The 16057-nt window shown below is 36.1% G+C and overlaps 1 protein-coding gene across 1 annotated transcript in view; it reads right to left on the bottom strand.

Moving 5' to 3' along the window:
- Positions 1-16057, bottom strand: part of LOC107738516 (syntaxin-binding protein 5-like) — a 141106-nt gene that overhangs the window by 119189 nt on the left and 5860 nt on the right. Inside the window, exon 2 of the mRNA XM_016550273.1 lies at positions 35-132. Coding sequence (XP_016405759.1) covers positions 35-132 — 98 coding nt within the window. The remainder of the gene's footprint in view (positions 1-34; positions 133-16057) is intronic.

Genomic DNA, 16057 nt, shown 5'->3' with positions numbered 1-16057 from the left:
CTTTGCATCACTGAGGGGGGGGGGGAAAGGATACAGCCGTACTCCTCCGGAACGAGAGCCAGTGGCAAGGATCTTCTGCACCGGGTCAAATGCCAGAGCTGTGGGCTGATAGGGAACTCCATGACGCACTGTCTGCAGAGAAATTAAAACAGAGAAAACATGAAAAAGAGTGTGCTACGTTAAGAACAAAGTACTGTAGGCAACTTCATTCATTCCCACATAATAGTGACACAGCCTACGGCCTGCCTGCAACCCCTGCTACTCTCCTGAGAAAAATACTTCAGCTTTCTGCTGCTCAATGTGCAGCCACCCGCTCCTTCCCCTCTGTTTCAAGATATATTCTGCAATATTTTATTTGTTTGGCATACACTACTGTTCAAAAGTTTGAGGTTGGTAAGATTGGTAAAATAAAGCTCAATGTTTTTGAAAGAAGCCTCTCATGCTCACCAAGGCTGCATTTATTTGATTAAAAATACAGTGGAAAAGTAATATTGTGAAATTCATTTTTTCATTATTTTTAAAATAACTGTTGTCTATTTTAGTATATTTTAAAACTAAAATTATTCCTGTGATGACAAAGCTGAATTTTCAGCAGCCATTACGCCAGTCTTTAGAGTCACATGCTCCGTCAGAAATCATTCTAATAAGCTGATTTTCTGCTCAAGAAAGAGCCTGTTTATTACAGAGCTACAGTAGTTAAATAATGCATAGAATAATATAAGATGAAAAAATATACATCATTTATTCTTCTCAAACTTTTAAGACATACTTTTCAGATTTTTATGCAAAACTGTTGATCAGTTACTCACATAATATTCAAGATGCTAATATACAAGCTGAAAGTTACCTTGTAAGGTGAGGGGGAAACCTTATGCATCCTATTTTACTCTTCAAAAATTTCAGAATTTCTTACCAAAAGCTAACTATTACCAAATTTGCTTTACCAAATTAAAAGCCTCTATTATTATTGGCTAAGTAAATATGTAAAAGTGCAAAGTTCAAATTTTATCAGTCTGGCTGCATTAACGAATTCTGGCATAGGATACATTAACAACAGTACTGAAAGCCTCCCACAGCGCATACGTGTTTCCACATTCTGTTGCACCTGTCCCCCTCATTCAAAACAATTTGTGACTTAAAAGTTACATTTTTCCAATCAGCTTCCTATGCTATAACTTTCATACTTCAGTTGCTTTCTGTCTGCAAAAAAAAAGTCTCTTCACCTGTTAATGTTTGACATTATGTTGATAACACAGCACAGGTCAAATTACTCAAGTCAGTAAAATATCAAAACAGATATGGCCTGCTACGTTGTTTACTGCACAGCAAAATCACTTGGGATTTAAACCAGGGTACCTTTCCATCACACAATCATATATCATCAAAGATGATGCCGCCATGCTGACAACACTCCACTTTCCTTTCCCATGTCTCCATGTCTTCAATCTCAGCAAAGATCTCAGTATGCCTTTCTGGCACCTCGCTGACCACTCAAGATCAACTTCATCAAAACCAAGCTCCCCTACCCCCCAGCCAACGCTCCCCCACTCAGTCTATCTTCATCTCAGCTGAAGGTCACACAGCTGTCAACGCTTGCTGTGCAAAAACGATGGTACCCCTCAAGACCAACCATCACATTCATGGTCAAAATTGAAACAACCACCTAAACCAGCCACTTCGTTTTCCACAAAACTGGCAAAATCCAAAATCTTTTTCTGCACTCCTTGTTTGTTTAGTCTCTGTTTATTTAATAACAAGATTACTAATTTCTCATTGGCCTTCCTGCATCTGCTACATGATCCCTTAAACATATTCAAAACATTGCTTCTCATCTCAATTTCAATTAAATTCAGTTTTAAAGTACTTTATTGCTCATATTGTCAAAACATCAATACACACAACCAAAGTAATACATAATCTAAAATAAAGTATAATTAAAAAATAAAACTGAAATAAGCTATCAGTAATGCCAAAAAATAAAAAAATAAAATACTTAGCAAGATTTTAAATTGATGCACGGTAGGTTAAGTGCCTTACTCAGGGGCCTGATGGTGACGGCTTGCTGCATGTGGGTCTTGAACCAGCAACCTTCTGGTTAAGAGCCCTGAGTTTTATTCTGTAAATCACACACCATTTAACCTCTACAACTTCTCACACGTTACACATTTGCACAAATCAAAGTCAAGATGCTGTTATCTGCCGTTAGCTGACATCACTGGGTTAAGTGCTTTGCTCAAGGACACAACAATGGCATGTGAACACAATAACTCTTCAGTTCATGGGTTCAGATCAGTTAATCTATTCCTGCTAATCCACCTGCAACCGGTATTAATCTCATTATCAATAAAATTACTTGTCACTGTTACTTGTCAAATTATAAAATGTTTGTCACTGATGAGTTTAATCAGTAATAACAAAGGCAAAAATGTGCATCATGATGACAATTTAAAAATTCTCAAATTTGACAAGAAAAATAACACCACAAAATATTAACAATGCCCTAACAATGTTTTTTGAAGAAGAAAAATATACAAAGAATATAAATGTTTTAGATAATGCAGTCAATAATATCAGGAATGATAATATCCCCCCTCAGAGAACCTCAGCGCTTTTGGGCCGCGCTGGACACCGAGCTCGGACCCCTCTCCTTGGACAGGGGGAGGGTGCCCCGGGCTCGGGAGTCTTGCCGAGCTCAGAGCCCTCTCCCTGGACAGCACGCCAAATACGCATAACCTTTATTTAATTACATGTAAGTGTGAACTCGTGAACTGACAGTCACCACTGATAAGCTACTACTAAATATATTGTAGAAACTTAATTTTCTGTAAAGTTGCTTTGCAACGATTTGTATCGTGAAAAGCTCTATAGAAATAAACTTGAATTGAATTGACCTGTTTGAGCTTTTGAAAGTAAATGAACACTGGTAAACAGAAGCGATTTTTTTGTGAGTTAATTAACTCAATACATATCAGATTAATCAGATATATACACATAAATGTGATTATTTGCATCTGCACAAAATGCTCAAGTGAACTAAATTACATGCTAGTCAAACTGTGCAAGTCATGTTGTTAATACGCTGTTTCCATAACAACGTAATGAACCAGAAACAATGAATAATTGCATAAATATTCATATATATATCATTACACTAATTACAGTAGTGTACTCAATGTTACTTCAGAAGATCAGGTTTTTACAACCGGACAGTTTTTCACATGTTTTTGTTAAATGTTAATATATGCTTAAATTGTATTTTGCACTCTCAACAACTAAAATTTCATTTTCAGTGATGAAACTGTAGATTTAGAAATTTCATTTTAGAGTAAAACTATAGTAAATATGAATATACAGTATATATATATATATATATATTAGTGCTGTCAAAATTTACGCGGAAACGCATGCAATTAATTTTTTCAGTTTAACACGTTAAAAATATTTAACGCAATTAAAGCAGGGGCGGAGCTAGGTTTGGCCACCCCACTCACAACTGCTGCTTCTGTCTCTTTTTTCTTGACAAGAATTGAGTTTATTTACTCGCCTTCGGTCGTAAAAAAAATTAAAAAAATTAAAAAAAATAAATGCCATTAAGCAAATATTAAAAATATACTGTCTTTATGTTGTTTTTACATTAATTTGAAGATTGTGAAATAATTGCAATATAAAAGTATATTTAAAAACTTTAATGTTAGGTGGGATTACTCATGATTAATCACGATTAATTTAAGAAAAATGTGTGATTAATTAGTTAATTTTTTAATCGACTAACAGTACTAATATATATATATATATATATATAATTTGTTCTGGTTTTTGAATCTGATTGGCTGAGAGTCTTCCAGTGGTTCAATATTCCAGTAGTATCAGCACTCTAACTGTTTCACCGTTTGTATCACTCCACTTGTTGTCGGATCGATACTGGCAGCATTTGTCTCAGTGATTGTCAATGGCAGAAGAGCGAACCTGTTATAATTAAAAAATATTATTACTGTTATTGTGTCGGAATGTAGTTTTAAGAGATTTTTAGGCAAGAATGTAGTTGATTAGACCCCAAATATGTGATTCATATATAAAGATAGGACCTATTTGACAATTTGTTTAGACGTTTTTGAAGATGTGAGCTCCAGGCCGACAGCGTCCGTTCAGCGCTCATGTACCCACCGACAACAGCTTTATCTCGGCCAGTCCTTCAGGAATTTGCCTCTGGCTCTTACGTAGATGGTGTTACACAAAGTATTATTCATTTTGGTTATATTAAATGGGCAATCTTTGGTCTTATTAATCTATTATTTGTTCCAGAGTTAATCGATTTAGCTACAGGGCAAAGTTAACTTTCATATCATTTTTTTTTTGACATACAGCCATTAAAAACACATCGAAACACATGAACCCTGAAACTTTTCCATATACCTGTATTAGCTGCTAATTTACATTTCTGCTCCACACACCTGTCCACTTGTTGCAACTGGCATCACATCAATCTCTAAATAGTAGTGCTGGGCGGTATACCGGTTCCGTTAACACCCGGTCATGCATGAAAAAAAAATACCGTCATGTACCGTGAAACCGGTATAATTTTTAAAAATACCGTGATATCAATTTTTGGTCATACTGCCCAGCACTACTAAATAGCCAACAAAACAATTAAAGTGCTTCAAAGTTCCCAAGCCTCTCACTAGCGAGTCATGTGCCATTTTACACAATGAACATTTACCTTGTTACACTTGCAGCAAACTGCCTGCAATCACAGTAATCAATTGAGCTGGTCAGGGGCCACTCTGAGTGTGTTTTATTTGGTGCACTGAACTGTACAGAAGCTGTCCAGAATGTGTGCTCTGAAATGTAAGAGCAGGTGCTGTGTCCACAGCCATCGGTGCTGGAAGCATGCAACAAGAGCCATCCACAGCCTGCGGGTCTGTGCTAGTGCTCTGGCGCTGGCGATGGCCACCACAGATGGTGCTGAAATCCATCACACATGCATCTCCAGAGCAGTGACGCAAATCGTGACACTGTCCAAAAATATTTTAGAAACAATTCTGCAGATTAGTGTTGACTAGTTCCTGATTGGAAAACTAAGAGAGAGTGTAACAAATTCAAGGAGATCATTTGACTTTGTAATTTGACAAATTAGACTTTTTTTTAAATATTTGACTGTAAAAATCACCTTTCACGCACTTTCTCTCACACAGTTTCCCCATTTGTTTGGCTCCCTTATGAAGGTACGATCATCAATAATTCATCTGCATAGCTCTGGACTGATGCAAGCAAGTACTGGATGAATGAGCAGGATAGAGTGATCACAAAGCAAGTGCAAGACACAGAGAGAGAGAGAGACTGGATGGAGTGAGTGCGATGTTCCATCCGTGGCTATTAAGCAGGAACAGAGCTGTGACGAAACCGTTGTCATGTCCAAATTCACTCGACTTGCGACTACGGCTGCAGGTTTATTGTCTGCTTATGCAAACATTTGGAATCATTGGTCTGCGTCTGCATGGGCGTGGCTGCGTTCGATGTTTCAGTGTGTATGTGCGTGTTGCCTTATCGTCTCTATTAATCAAATGAGTGCTAATGAATGCCTCGGCATATAGATTTTCATTCAGTGCTCTGCTTTATTGCAGACTATTTAAGCATCCCCCTCCCATTCCCTCTTCATCTCTTGGTTTCTCTCCTCTCGCTCTGTCTGTCTCTCGCTCTCTCTCATACTGATATGGGCTGTTGTCTCTGCCGTTTAGCTATTCAATTTCTCCACCCTATTTCTACTATTCCATGCTTTTCTATCCCTCTTAAAGAGACAGTTCACCAAAATCGAAAATCCTGTCAAGATGTACTCAAACCTGTATGAATATCTTTTTTATGTGGAACACAAAAAAAAAGATATACTGAACAACACTGGAAACCAATGAATTTCATTGTACAAAGAAATGTTCTTTTGTGTTGCACAGAAAAAAGAATGTCATGCAGGTTTGAAATGACATGAGGGTGAGTAAATAATGACAGAATATTCATTTTTGGGCAAACTGTACCTCTAAGTGTTTGCATGAAGCAAACCACTTTTTTTTTTTTTCTCCAAAAGTTTGGGGTGAGTCAGATTTTTTTTTTTATTAAACCTTACCACAAGGATGCATTAAATTGATCAAAAGTGAGAGTACATACATTTATAAATGTTAAAAATTGCTAGCCGTTTAACTGTGTTTATCATAATCTAAATGTATGCTATATGGAAGTCCAATCGTTAATTTTAATAACAGTCATACAGTCAGAAAAATGTATTCTATCGTGATAATTTTTTTGGCCATATCGCCCACTACTTACACTATTGTGTAGAAGTTTGGGGTCAGTACATTTTTATTTTATTTTATTTTATTTTATTTTATTGTATTTATTTATTTTTATTTTTATTTAACAAATTAGACACTTTTTGTTCAGCAAAAGGGCATTAAATTGATCAGAAACGACAGATAATACTTTTACATTTTATTTTTCTAAGGTTTCCACAAAAATAATAGCATTAATAGTAATAAATATTTCTCGAGCACCAAATCAGCATATTAGAATGATTTCTGAAGACTGGAATAATGACTGATAAAAAAAATCAGATTTGCCATCACAGCAAACAAATTACATTTTAAAATATATTCAAATATAAACATTATTTTAAATTGTAATTTTATTTCACAATATAATTTTTACTATTTTTGATCAAATAAATGCAGCTCTGCTGAGTATAAGAGTTCAAAAACATAAATATCTCAATTTAAAACCCAAACTTTTGAATTGTATTTATCTCATTTACTTCCTTAGTAGCTCCGACCCATGATTAACTATCTTTCAAGCACAAACATCCAACTGAAACAGCACATTCTTGTTCATTTCCACTCACAGAATCAAATGATGTGGTCACACCACATGTCTAAGACTCACAATCCTGAAAAGGGTTGTGTGTTAATTCTGAGAATCAGGCCAGAACCACATATGCTGTGTGTTTGAACATGAGGTAAAATGCTTTTGTGCCAACCAAAGAGCAAACCTGAAATGATCCTCCCCACCCCCGCTCTCCATTTCTCCAAGTCATTCATACGGGCTATATCAGCTTCTACATGCTGCGCGTATCTGTCTATCTCTCTGTCTTACAGTTTGCTATATAATGCAGAAAGGAATTAAATATTTCCAGTAATGCTGCTGGTCTTCTTTCAACCCATACTTCTGCCAGTAACTGATGTGATTCCGTGATAGAAATAAAAATATCTACATTAATAATGCCCCATATGGTTTTTGAACTGTGGCTTTGTGACATTTTGTACTGTGTAAATGTTTTAATAGGAACTATGTGACTGAATGCTTTTATGGGTTTTCTGCATCAGCTCATGCTAGCAAAGAAAGGCAGAGTAACCATTAAGAACTGGATCTGTGGCACACTATCAATGACCAAACAGAATAATAATTTCGATTCACTTCCTCTCTGTATAAAAACAAATAGGAAATGTGTTTATAGGAAATACACTTAGGAAACACACCGTTTCGACCATAAATGCCATAAAGGGACAGCTTACCCAAAATATGAAAATTCTGTCATCATGTATTCACCCAAAAAGTTTTTTTTTTCACTATACAATAAAGCCTCAAGAAAGTACGATAGTCTGTACATACATATGTACAGAATAAATTCATACCACGCATATACAGTATGGTATCAATTTATTGTTACATCAATTTATTGGAGCCTTAATAAAAAAAATTTATTGGAGACTTAACAAAACATCACATGCCTTCTATATACTACTTTAAATATTTCCCGTTCATTTAAACAAACTGAAAACTAAGTTAAAATCAATGTCTGTGGTAATCGACAGCATGATACAGATGCCGTACACAGACATTAGGTTGAAAACAGCGCAGAATATTCCTCACACACACCCGTCTCCCGCAGCTGGAGTAGGGGTGGGTGGTCTGGGTTTGGCAGCTCTGCAGCCTTTAATCATGGGCTGGAGAAGAGGTTGACACAAAAGGGGGCGCTGACCTCCTGTCTGTCCCAGCAGGGTGATGCGACCTGTGGCAGGAAGGAGATGCGGAGCCCCTGGGACCTCCCCGTATTCATGCAAACAGGCCCCATACGGCCTGCAAAGAGAGTCATTTGGCATTAAATATACATAGTACAGAGAGAGGATGAAAAATACATCTACTGGCCCCAATCTTTAAAGCCTCATCTATATTTCATGGCCAGAAGATCCATTTGTTTGCTCTTTTTCTCACCCTTTCTATATCTCTGGCCTTCGCCTTCAATTTTGGTTCTCAGTTCGTAGTCGACGTGTTTAATTCTGCACTGAAAGGCACAGGAAGGAAGAGAGCAGCATACAGTAAAGAGACCTGGGCGGCACTGATGCCACTCTCCAGAACACTGAGCAAGGGTCTCTTTCGCTCCCTCTAGCTCTATCTATCTCTATCTAATTACATTTCAAACCACTCTTTCTCCATTGCTACAAATATTCCAAAACACACACAATGAACTCTCTTTCTCGCTCATTCACTCAGCCTCTTCTTTCAGAGGGGAGGGCGGGCGAGTCTAGACCCCAGTCTAAAAATAGACCACACATCCAGCGCTCCCATGCACCGCTCTGTGCCTAAGACTGCAGATCTCGTTCTCACTCTCGCGCTGTGTCTCTCACAAGCATGCACACACATCGCACATTATCGTTTTAGCAATACAACAGGTATTGTCATACGTTCTCCCAAATATTCTTGGATGGACTGTCGACATCAGATCCATTCATACAATCCCTTCTCTCTCACGCACTTTATTTATATATACGACACAGCATTGATCCGTTGCTGCAATGCAATATAACACAATGTAAGCAAAAGATGCTCTATAAATGTCTGTTGAAATCATTACTAATGCAGCATGTATTAAAAATGTATTGAGGGAACTATTAATGCTACACACATAGTAGATGCCTTTTGCACACACAAACTGATAGTTTGTAATATAATGTGTTTATGTCAGAGCATGCACATGCACATATAGAACATATATACACACATATATACATATATATGTGTGTGTGTGTGTGTGTGTGTGTGTGTTTATGCAAATAAATTGTCATAGTTCTGTGTATATTTCATAATTTAAACACAAATTTGTTCTGTTTTGTTATTCTAAAAGTCAACACACAATACCAGCCTCTTTCTCAACTTTGGCCTTTTCATTTTTCCAAAATTCCATAACTTAAAAGAAGAATAAATGCCTTCTGCACATTGCTCTAGTAAACTTCTGCGGTCATATGTAGCAAATCTCTCAGAGCTGCCTGGTACATATGGTGGAGACACTCATACTGCTGTTCCCTGATAAGCTCTATGCCTTAAATATCCCACAATCTATCCGTACATGCTTCAGGAAGAGAAGCTTCCAGATTGGCACTTTGTGGTGTATGACTCATGTGCATGAAGCTAGAGCTATATCCTCTCAATCCTTCAGCCAGAAAGAAAACATCTAGACACTGAACTTTTGAGTAACTTTTGAACATTTAATGCCTGAGATTTCTGCCCAAATTGAGGGTCATATTCAATCTTAAAATCTCAGTTTCAAACTTATGATCAGCAACAAATGCCATACTAGCTCGTTTTTTGATGTAATAACACAGACAGATGTGTCTGATAGGAATAGGGGCAGGTCTAGTGTTACACAAAGTTACATAAGCACTTTCTAAAGTAGGCCCTTTTACCTAAAGCATCTTATTACAGGAACACTGTTACAGACTAAATGTAACAAACTTTCTACATAAAATAACTTTGGTACTTTGCATTGCATTTTTACTTCATTTCATTGTCTCCTTTGAATTAATTGCTTATGTTGCACTCCTCATTTGCAAGTCGCTTTGATTAAAAGCATCTGCTAAATGAATCAATGTAAATGTAAATAACTCTGAAACTAATCTGATACATTCACTACTAACTGCCTCAAACAAAATCCTTATCTTTCAAGTACTCAGTGACATACATTAACTCCCAAACTTCAACAAATCCTGCAATTATTTCTTAGTCGAAATTACATAGATGCCAGCCAATCACATTCAAATTGCCAATTTTGTTTTCATTCAAGCTCTATTTGTGCAATAGACATCAGCCAGTCCATGAATGGTTTGTGGGTGGTCTGTCTGAGAATGAGACTAGGGCAGGGTGTAGGCCACTCTGTTGCTTCATTCTGGGGTCTAAGGTATAATCCCTGCAATCCCAGAGGATAGTTTTATTGCTCAGAGGTTGCTCTTTCAAAGATGTGTTATTTGGTGACTGAGAGAAGTACAGTACTGGGGATTGCCTTCAACATATCACTTAACCCCAGGTTGCTCAAGCAGGACCATGCCTGTAAGTCTACTGTAAGTTGCTTTGGCAAAAAAAAAAAATCTTATAAATAACAAAAACTCTTCAGACTGTAGAAAACATGTAAGAGGTAACACACAAAAAGCTTGAACTACGAATGCAATCTGACTCAGAATGCATCCATAGGGTTAGAAAGAGACAAGGAAAAGTGATGAGAGAAGAAAGAAAGATTTCTAGCAAGCAAGCAAATAAATAAATAAATACATAAATAAATGTGGCTTAAGGAAATATATTTATTTCAAATTGAATATATATATATATATATATACAAGGAAAAGTGATGAGAGGAGAAAGAAAGATTTCTAGCAAGCAAGCAAATAAATAAATAAATACATAAATAAATGTGGCTTAAGGAAATATATTTATTTCAAATTGAATATATATATATATATACAAGGAAAAGTGATGAGAGGAGAAATAAATATTTCTTGCAAGCAAGAACATAAGCTGAAAGAAATATGCAAATATGGTAAAATCAAGACATAAGAGTGCACTGAGCATGCTATCACAACATTCAACATACATCATTGCATGCATTCTTCAGAGAAATCAATCCCAGCTCAGTGAAAAAAATCTATACAAGATGGATAATGAAACGAGAGAAATGTTTATTATAAATACAGTCGTGGTCAGAATTATTGGCACCCTTGATAAATATGATCAAAGAAGGCTGTGAAAATAAATCTGCATTGTTAATCATTTTGATCTTTTATTTTAAAAATTCACATAAATCTAACCTTTCATTGGAGAATAAGAATTTAAAATGGGGGGAAATATCATTATGACATAAATGTTTTTCTCAATTACACGTTGGACACAATTATTGGTTCCCCTAGAAATTCTTATAAGTAAAATATCTGTGAAGTATATTCCTATTCATATTTGCCATTTTAAGCATACCAGGGTGATTATGAACATGAAATTATCCAGCCATGGCTTCCTGTTTCACAGGAATATAAATAGGAGGGAAAACAAAGCACTAATTCCCTCCCCATGTGTACAATGAAATATACTGCTGTATTTTTAATGTTGTGGGTCTATATTTCTGCTGGAGGTCCTGGACATCTTGTTTAGACACATGGCATCTTTGATTCTATCAAATACCAACAGATAAAAAATCAAAAAGTGACTGACTCTGTTAGAAATCTTATAATGGGCCATGTTTGGATCCTCCAACCGGACAATAATTAAAAAACAAACCTTAAAAACAACACAAAAATGGGTCACTGAGCACAAAACCAAGCTTCTGCTATGGCCATTCCAGTTCCCTGACCTGAACCCTATAGAAAATGAGTGTGGTGAACTGAAGAGGAGAAGCACCAACATGGAGCTGGGAATCTGAAGGGTCTGGAGAGATTCTGGATGAAGGAATTGTCTCTGATCTCTTGTCAGGTGTTCTCTAAACTCATCAGGCATTATAGGAGAAAACTCAGAGCTGTTATTATGCCAAATGGAGGTTTCAAAAAGCATTGAATAAAAGGGTGCCGTTAATTGTGTCCAATGTGTATTAGAGAAAAACATTTATGTCATAATGATATTTCCCCCCATTTTAAATTCTTATTCTCCAATGAAAGGTTAGATTTATGTGAATTTTTAAAATAAAAGATCAAAATGATTAACAATGCAGATTCATTTTCACAGCCTTGTTTGATCATATTTACCTAGGGTGCCAATAATTCTGACCATGACTGTATATTTATATATTATATATAAGATGTTTTTTGAAGCTTGTTTCTTGAAAATGCCATCTTTAATTCAATGTGTTATTTGCTGATTCTTTGTAATAGTTTGAAACATTTATTGGCAATTTCTGAGTGAAAATAGTTTTAAAGTAAATTAATTTCAAAGTAACATTCTTTCAGCTTACAAACATTTTTTTGTATTTTTACATTTGCATGAAAACATTAATAAGCATGTTTTTAATGTCATTTTTCTCATCCGCCCATCCCCTAATTATTCATCTAATCCCTATAATGTAGGGAAAACCTGACCCACATTTATAAGGTGTAACCCTAAGACATCCGATTACATCATTTCGAGAAGAAATTTCCTTTGAAATAAGGAAGATGTCTACAAATAAGGAAAGAATAAAACAAACAGAGCAGGATTCACTGTCTAACCACTGTCTATCAGAAATCTGGTTTAATCAGCCTGAAATGGCATTAAGCCTCAAATCCAACAAATAATGTTAAAACAATTGAGTGAACAGGAGGAAGACAGAAAGAACTGAGTGGTGGGTGGGTGGGAGGGAGGGCGGTTGATACCAGATACGAGAAATGAGGCTCTTTTATTGGGTCAATAAGTGTGCCATGGCCCCGGTGAAGCCACATGAGGACAAACAGCCCACTTAAAAGCAGTTCTGTCACCAGTCAATTGCAAACCAGACCATCATCCTGCACACACACAACAGAATATGACAGAAACCAAAACGATCAGACAAAATCCAGTCCAAAGAGATTAAAAAAACAAACATAGCACAACACGAAGGTTAATTGAGAGTATTTGTCCTTTGAATGACAACAAGACTGGTAATTCGTCCGTCTATCCATCTAGTCTTTGTCAGAGCTGCTGTATATGTATAATATATATCTAAATGTCACTTGAACGGAATGTGTAGGCGCAGTTTGTTTGAGCCCTGCTGCTGTTTATGCTGCGGGCATCAAGCTGCGCTAAGAGCGAGAGTTAAAATGCAATTACTGAGCTTACAAGCCATTGTGTACTTGATCGTGCATGTGCATGTGCCTAACTGGATTTCTGTCTACAGACGTATCAGCTATCCCTCACCTATCCAGAGAGAGAGACTGTTCGATGCTGAATCAGAAAGGGAGGCTATGGAAGGACGGCAATCACAAATGAAGGCATCTGTCGGGTGTGATATCATCACTGACTTGAAACAAATATTGATGAATGTTGGCAGTGAGGATGACATGGAGGTGAAGCAACAACTTCTTAATTGAGCACTGGATGGCGTTTGAGGCAATCGAACAATTCTAGCCAGACGTTACATTTGTCTCTTTCACTTTCACTGTCAATATACATGTTACGGTTATCGAGTCTGAAGAGAGTGGCAAATAAAGCGCACAGTTGTCTGTCAGAAGGCTGTCAGAAATCTAGGAAATCTGTTTACGCTTCTACTACTTTATATTATATCTCATTGCTGTTAATAGTGTTCATCGTCTTTTTTATTACGTCTTAAATTGATTTTTCTGTACATTTCTGCCATATGTACATTAATTGACAGTCACCACTGATAAGCTACCACTAAATATTGTAGAAACTTTATTTGCTGTAAAGTTGCTTTGCAATGATTTGTATCGTTAAAAGTGCTGTACAAATAAACTTGACTTGACTTGACTTGACATCGTGACTTTTTCTTGTAATTTTGATTTGCATCTCATAATTTATTATATTAAAAAATAAATAAAACATCATAATTTGTATTATTTATTATATACTGTATATTTATTGTTATTACTATTATTATTGTTGTTAAAAATAACAATAATAACTGTAAATAACATAATATTGCTTTTAATAAGCTTTTAAATACTGCCATATTTTATTAATTTCAAACAATAACTTTTTTAGGTTTTACTTTGAGGTGGCAATAGGCTTCCTTAGAATTTTTTTACATCTGAAAATGTAGCAGTTTAAATGCATCATGTTAAATACATCACATAAATCTATCATTTTATGTAATAGCAGCTAGCAAGGTTTTTGTATTTAGTTCTTAACATCAAAACAAACGCATAAATACACAAAATCCTCTGTGCGAGTCACTAAACAACAAGAGAAAATTAAGGGGGATCAGAGAAGTGGAGTGGAAAAAGGTTTCAAGGATATAGATTGACTGAATAGGGCTATTCATTTATGGGTGATTACAAGCACTGAGCTGTTTGGAGTATTAACTATCTTAGCCCTGCTCAGCCACTGGAGAGACAGCACAGTATGAATGATGGAAAGAAATAACAATCAGGTTCAAACAAGTGACACTATATGAAATCATTAAATTCAGCAGATGTAAAAAAATAAGGAGATAAAGAGAAAAAGTGAGGGAGAGTGAGAGAAAAAAATGGTTCAAACAGCACTGACAGGAAACTCTATGAGTCACTGCTACATGTCACTACAACACATCTTTAGATGTCATTCCTCTCTCGAATAGAGAGAGCGATAAAACTGTTCTGGATGCTCAGAACCTTCGATGGGAAAATCTACTGTGAGGATCTTCGAGATACAATCAAAGAAGTCTCTAATTCTCACCAAGGCTGCATTTATTTGATCAAAAATAGTGTACAAGAAGAAATATAGTGAAACATTATTCCGATTTTAAATGCAGTTTAAATAAATGGCAGTTTTCTATTCTAAAAATTTAAAATGTAATGTATTCCTTTTTTAGCAGCCATTACTCCAGACTTCAGTTTCACATGATCCTTCAGAAAGAGGTATTTCTTATTATTATAAATGTTAATATTATCACAACAGTTGTTGCTTAATAAAACTCATTTTATATTTTATTTCCGGAATTATTTGATGAATACAACTCATACATTTTAATGCATTCTTGCTGAAAAAAGTAATCATATTGAATTACTTTTTTTTTTCTTAATGTATCAGTGACTATATTTTGCTTTTCTAAAAGATTACAATATATTTGATATATAGTATTCTTAGAATAAACAAGGTAAGAAAACTTTCACTCTAGCATTTACAGTGGGTATAGAAAAGAATCCCCCCCCCACCCCCTTTAAAATAATCACATTTTGTTGCTTTGTAGCCTGAAATGAAGACGGACACAGTTTTTGTTTTATCCAGCTGCATTTATTCAGTGCAACTTACAACATCCAAGTGAAAGATGTAACACCATGACAGAAAAAAAAAAAAGAAAAAAAAACAGAATCACTGAGTTGGAAAAAGGATCACCTCGTATAATTATTTTGTTGAAACACCTTTTGCTTTAATTACAGCCTTTAATCTGTTGGGATTTGTCTCTGTCTCTACTAACTTTGCACATCTACACTTTGCAATATTTGCCCACTCTTCTTTGCAGAACTGCTGAAGTTCAGTTAAATTTGATGGTGAGCGTTTGGACTGCAATCTTCAAGTCATTGCACAGATTTTCAGTGGGGTTTAAGTCTGGGCTCTGACTAGGCCATGCAGGGACATTCACCTTTTTCTCCTTCAACCACTGTGTGCTCAGTTTTGCTGCATGCTTTGGGATTTTCATCAAGAATTTGATGGTATTTTGCCCCATCCATTTTTCCTTCTGTCCTGACAAGTGCTCCAGTCCCTGCTGCAGAGAAACACCCCATAACAGGATATCACCACCTCCATGCTTTACTGGTGGAATGAGGTTATTTGGATGGTGAGCTGTATTGGATTTCTGCCAGACATATCGTTTAGTGTTGAAGCCAAATAATTAAAGCTGCAGTCCGTAACTTTTGGCGCTCTAGCAGTTAATAAACAGAACTGCGTGCGTCTTGTGGAAGAACATTGTAGCCGGAGCTACTTCTCTCTGTTTATGTCTATGGCGAATCACGCAGGTACTGGGCTTCTCCGCAGCGGTACTTACCCGAACCAGTCTAAATAGTCCGAATATAAACACTTATTATAGGTGTACCGTAGTGATTCTGGATAAGCCAAAAACACGGTTTGGAAAATGGATTCATGGTGTAATCGCTTA

Source organism: Sinocyclocheilus rhinocerous, unplaced genomic scaffold, assembly GCF_001515625.1.
Source record: "Sinocyclocheilus rhinocerous isolate Xijiao unplaced genomic scaffold, SAMN03320098_v1.1 scaffold1215, whole genome shotgun sequence".
Taxonomy (NCBI): domain Eukaryota; kingdom Metazoa; phylum Chordata; class Actinopteri; order Cypriniformes; family Cyprinidae; genus Sinocyclocheilus; species Sinocyclocheilus rhinocerous.
The sequence above is the reverse complement of the archived record's forward strand: the minus strand, read 5'-3'. Positions and strand labels throughout refer to the sequence as shown.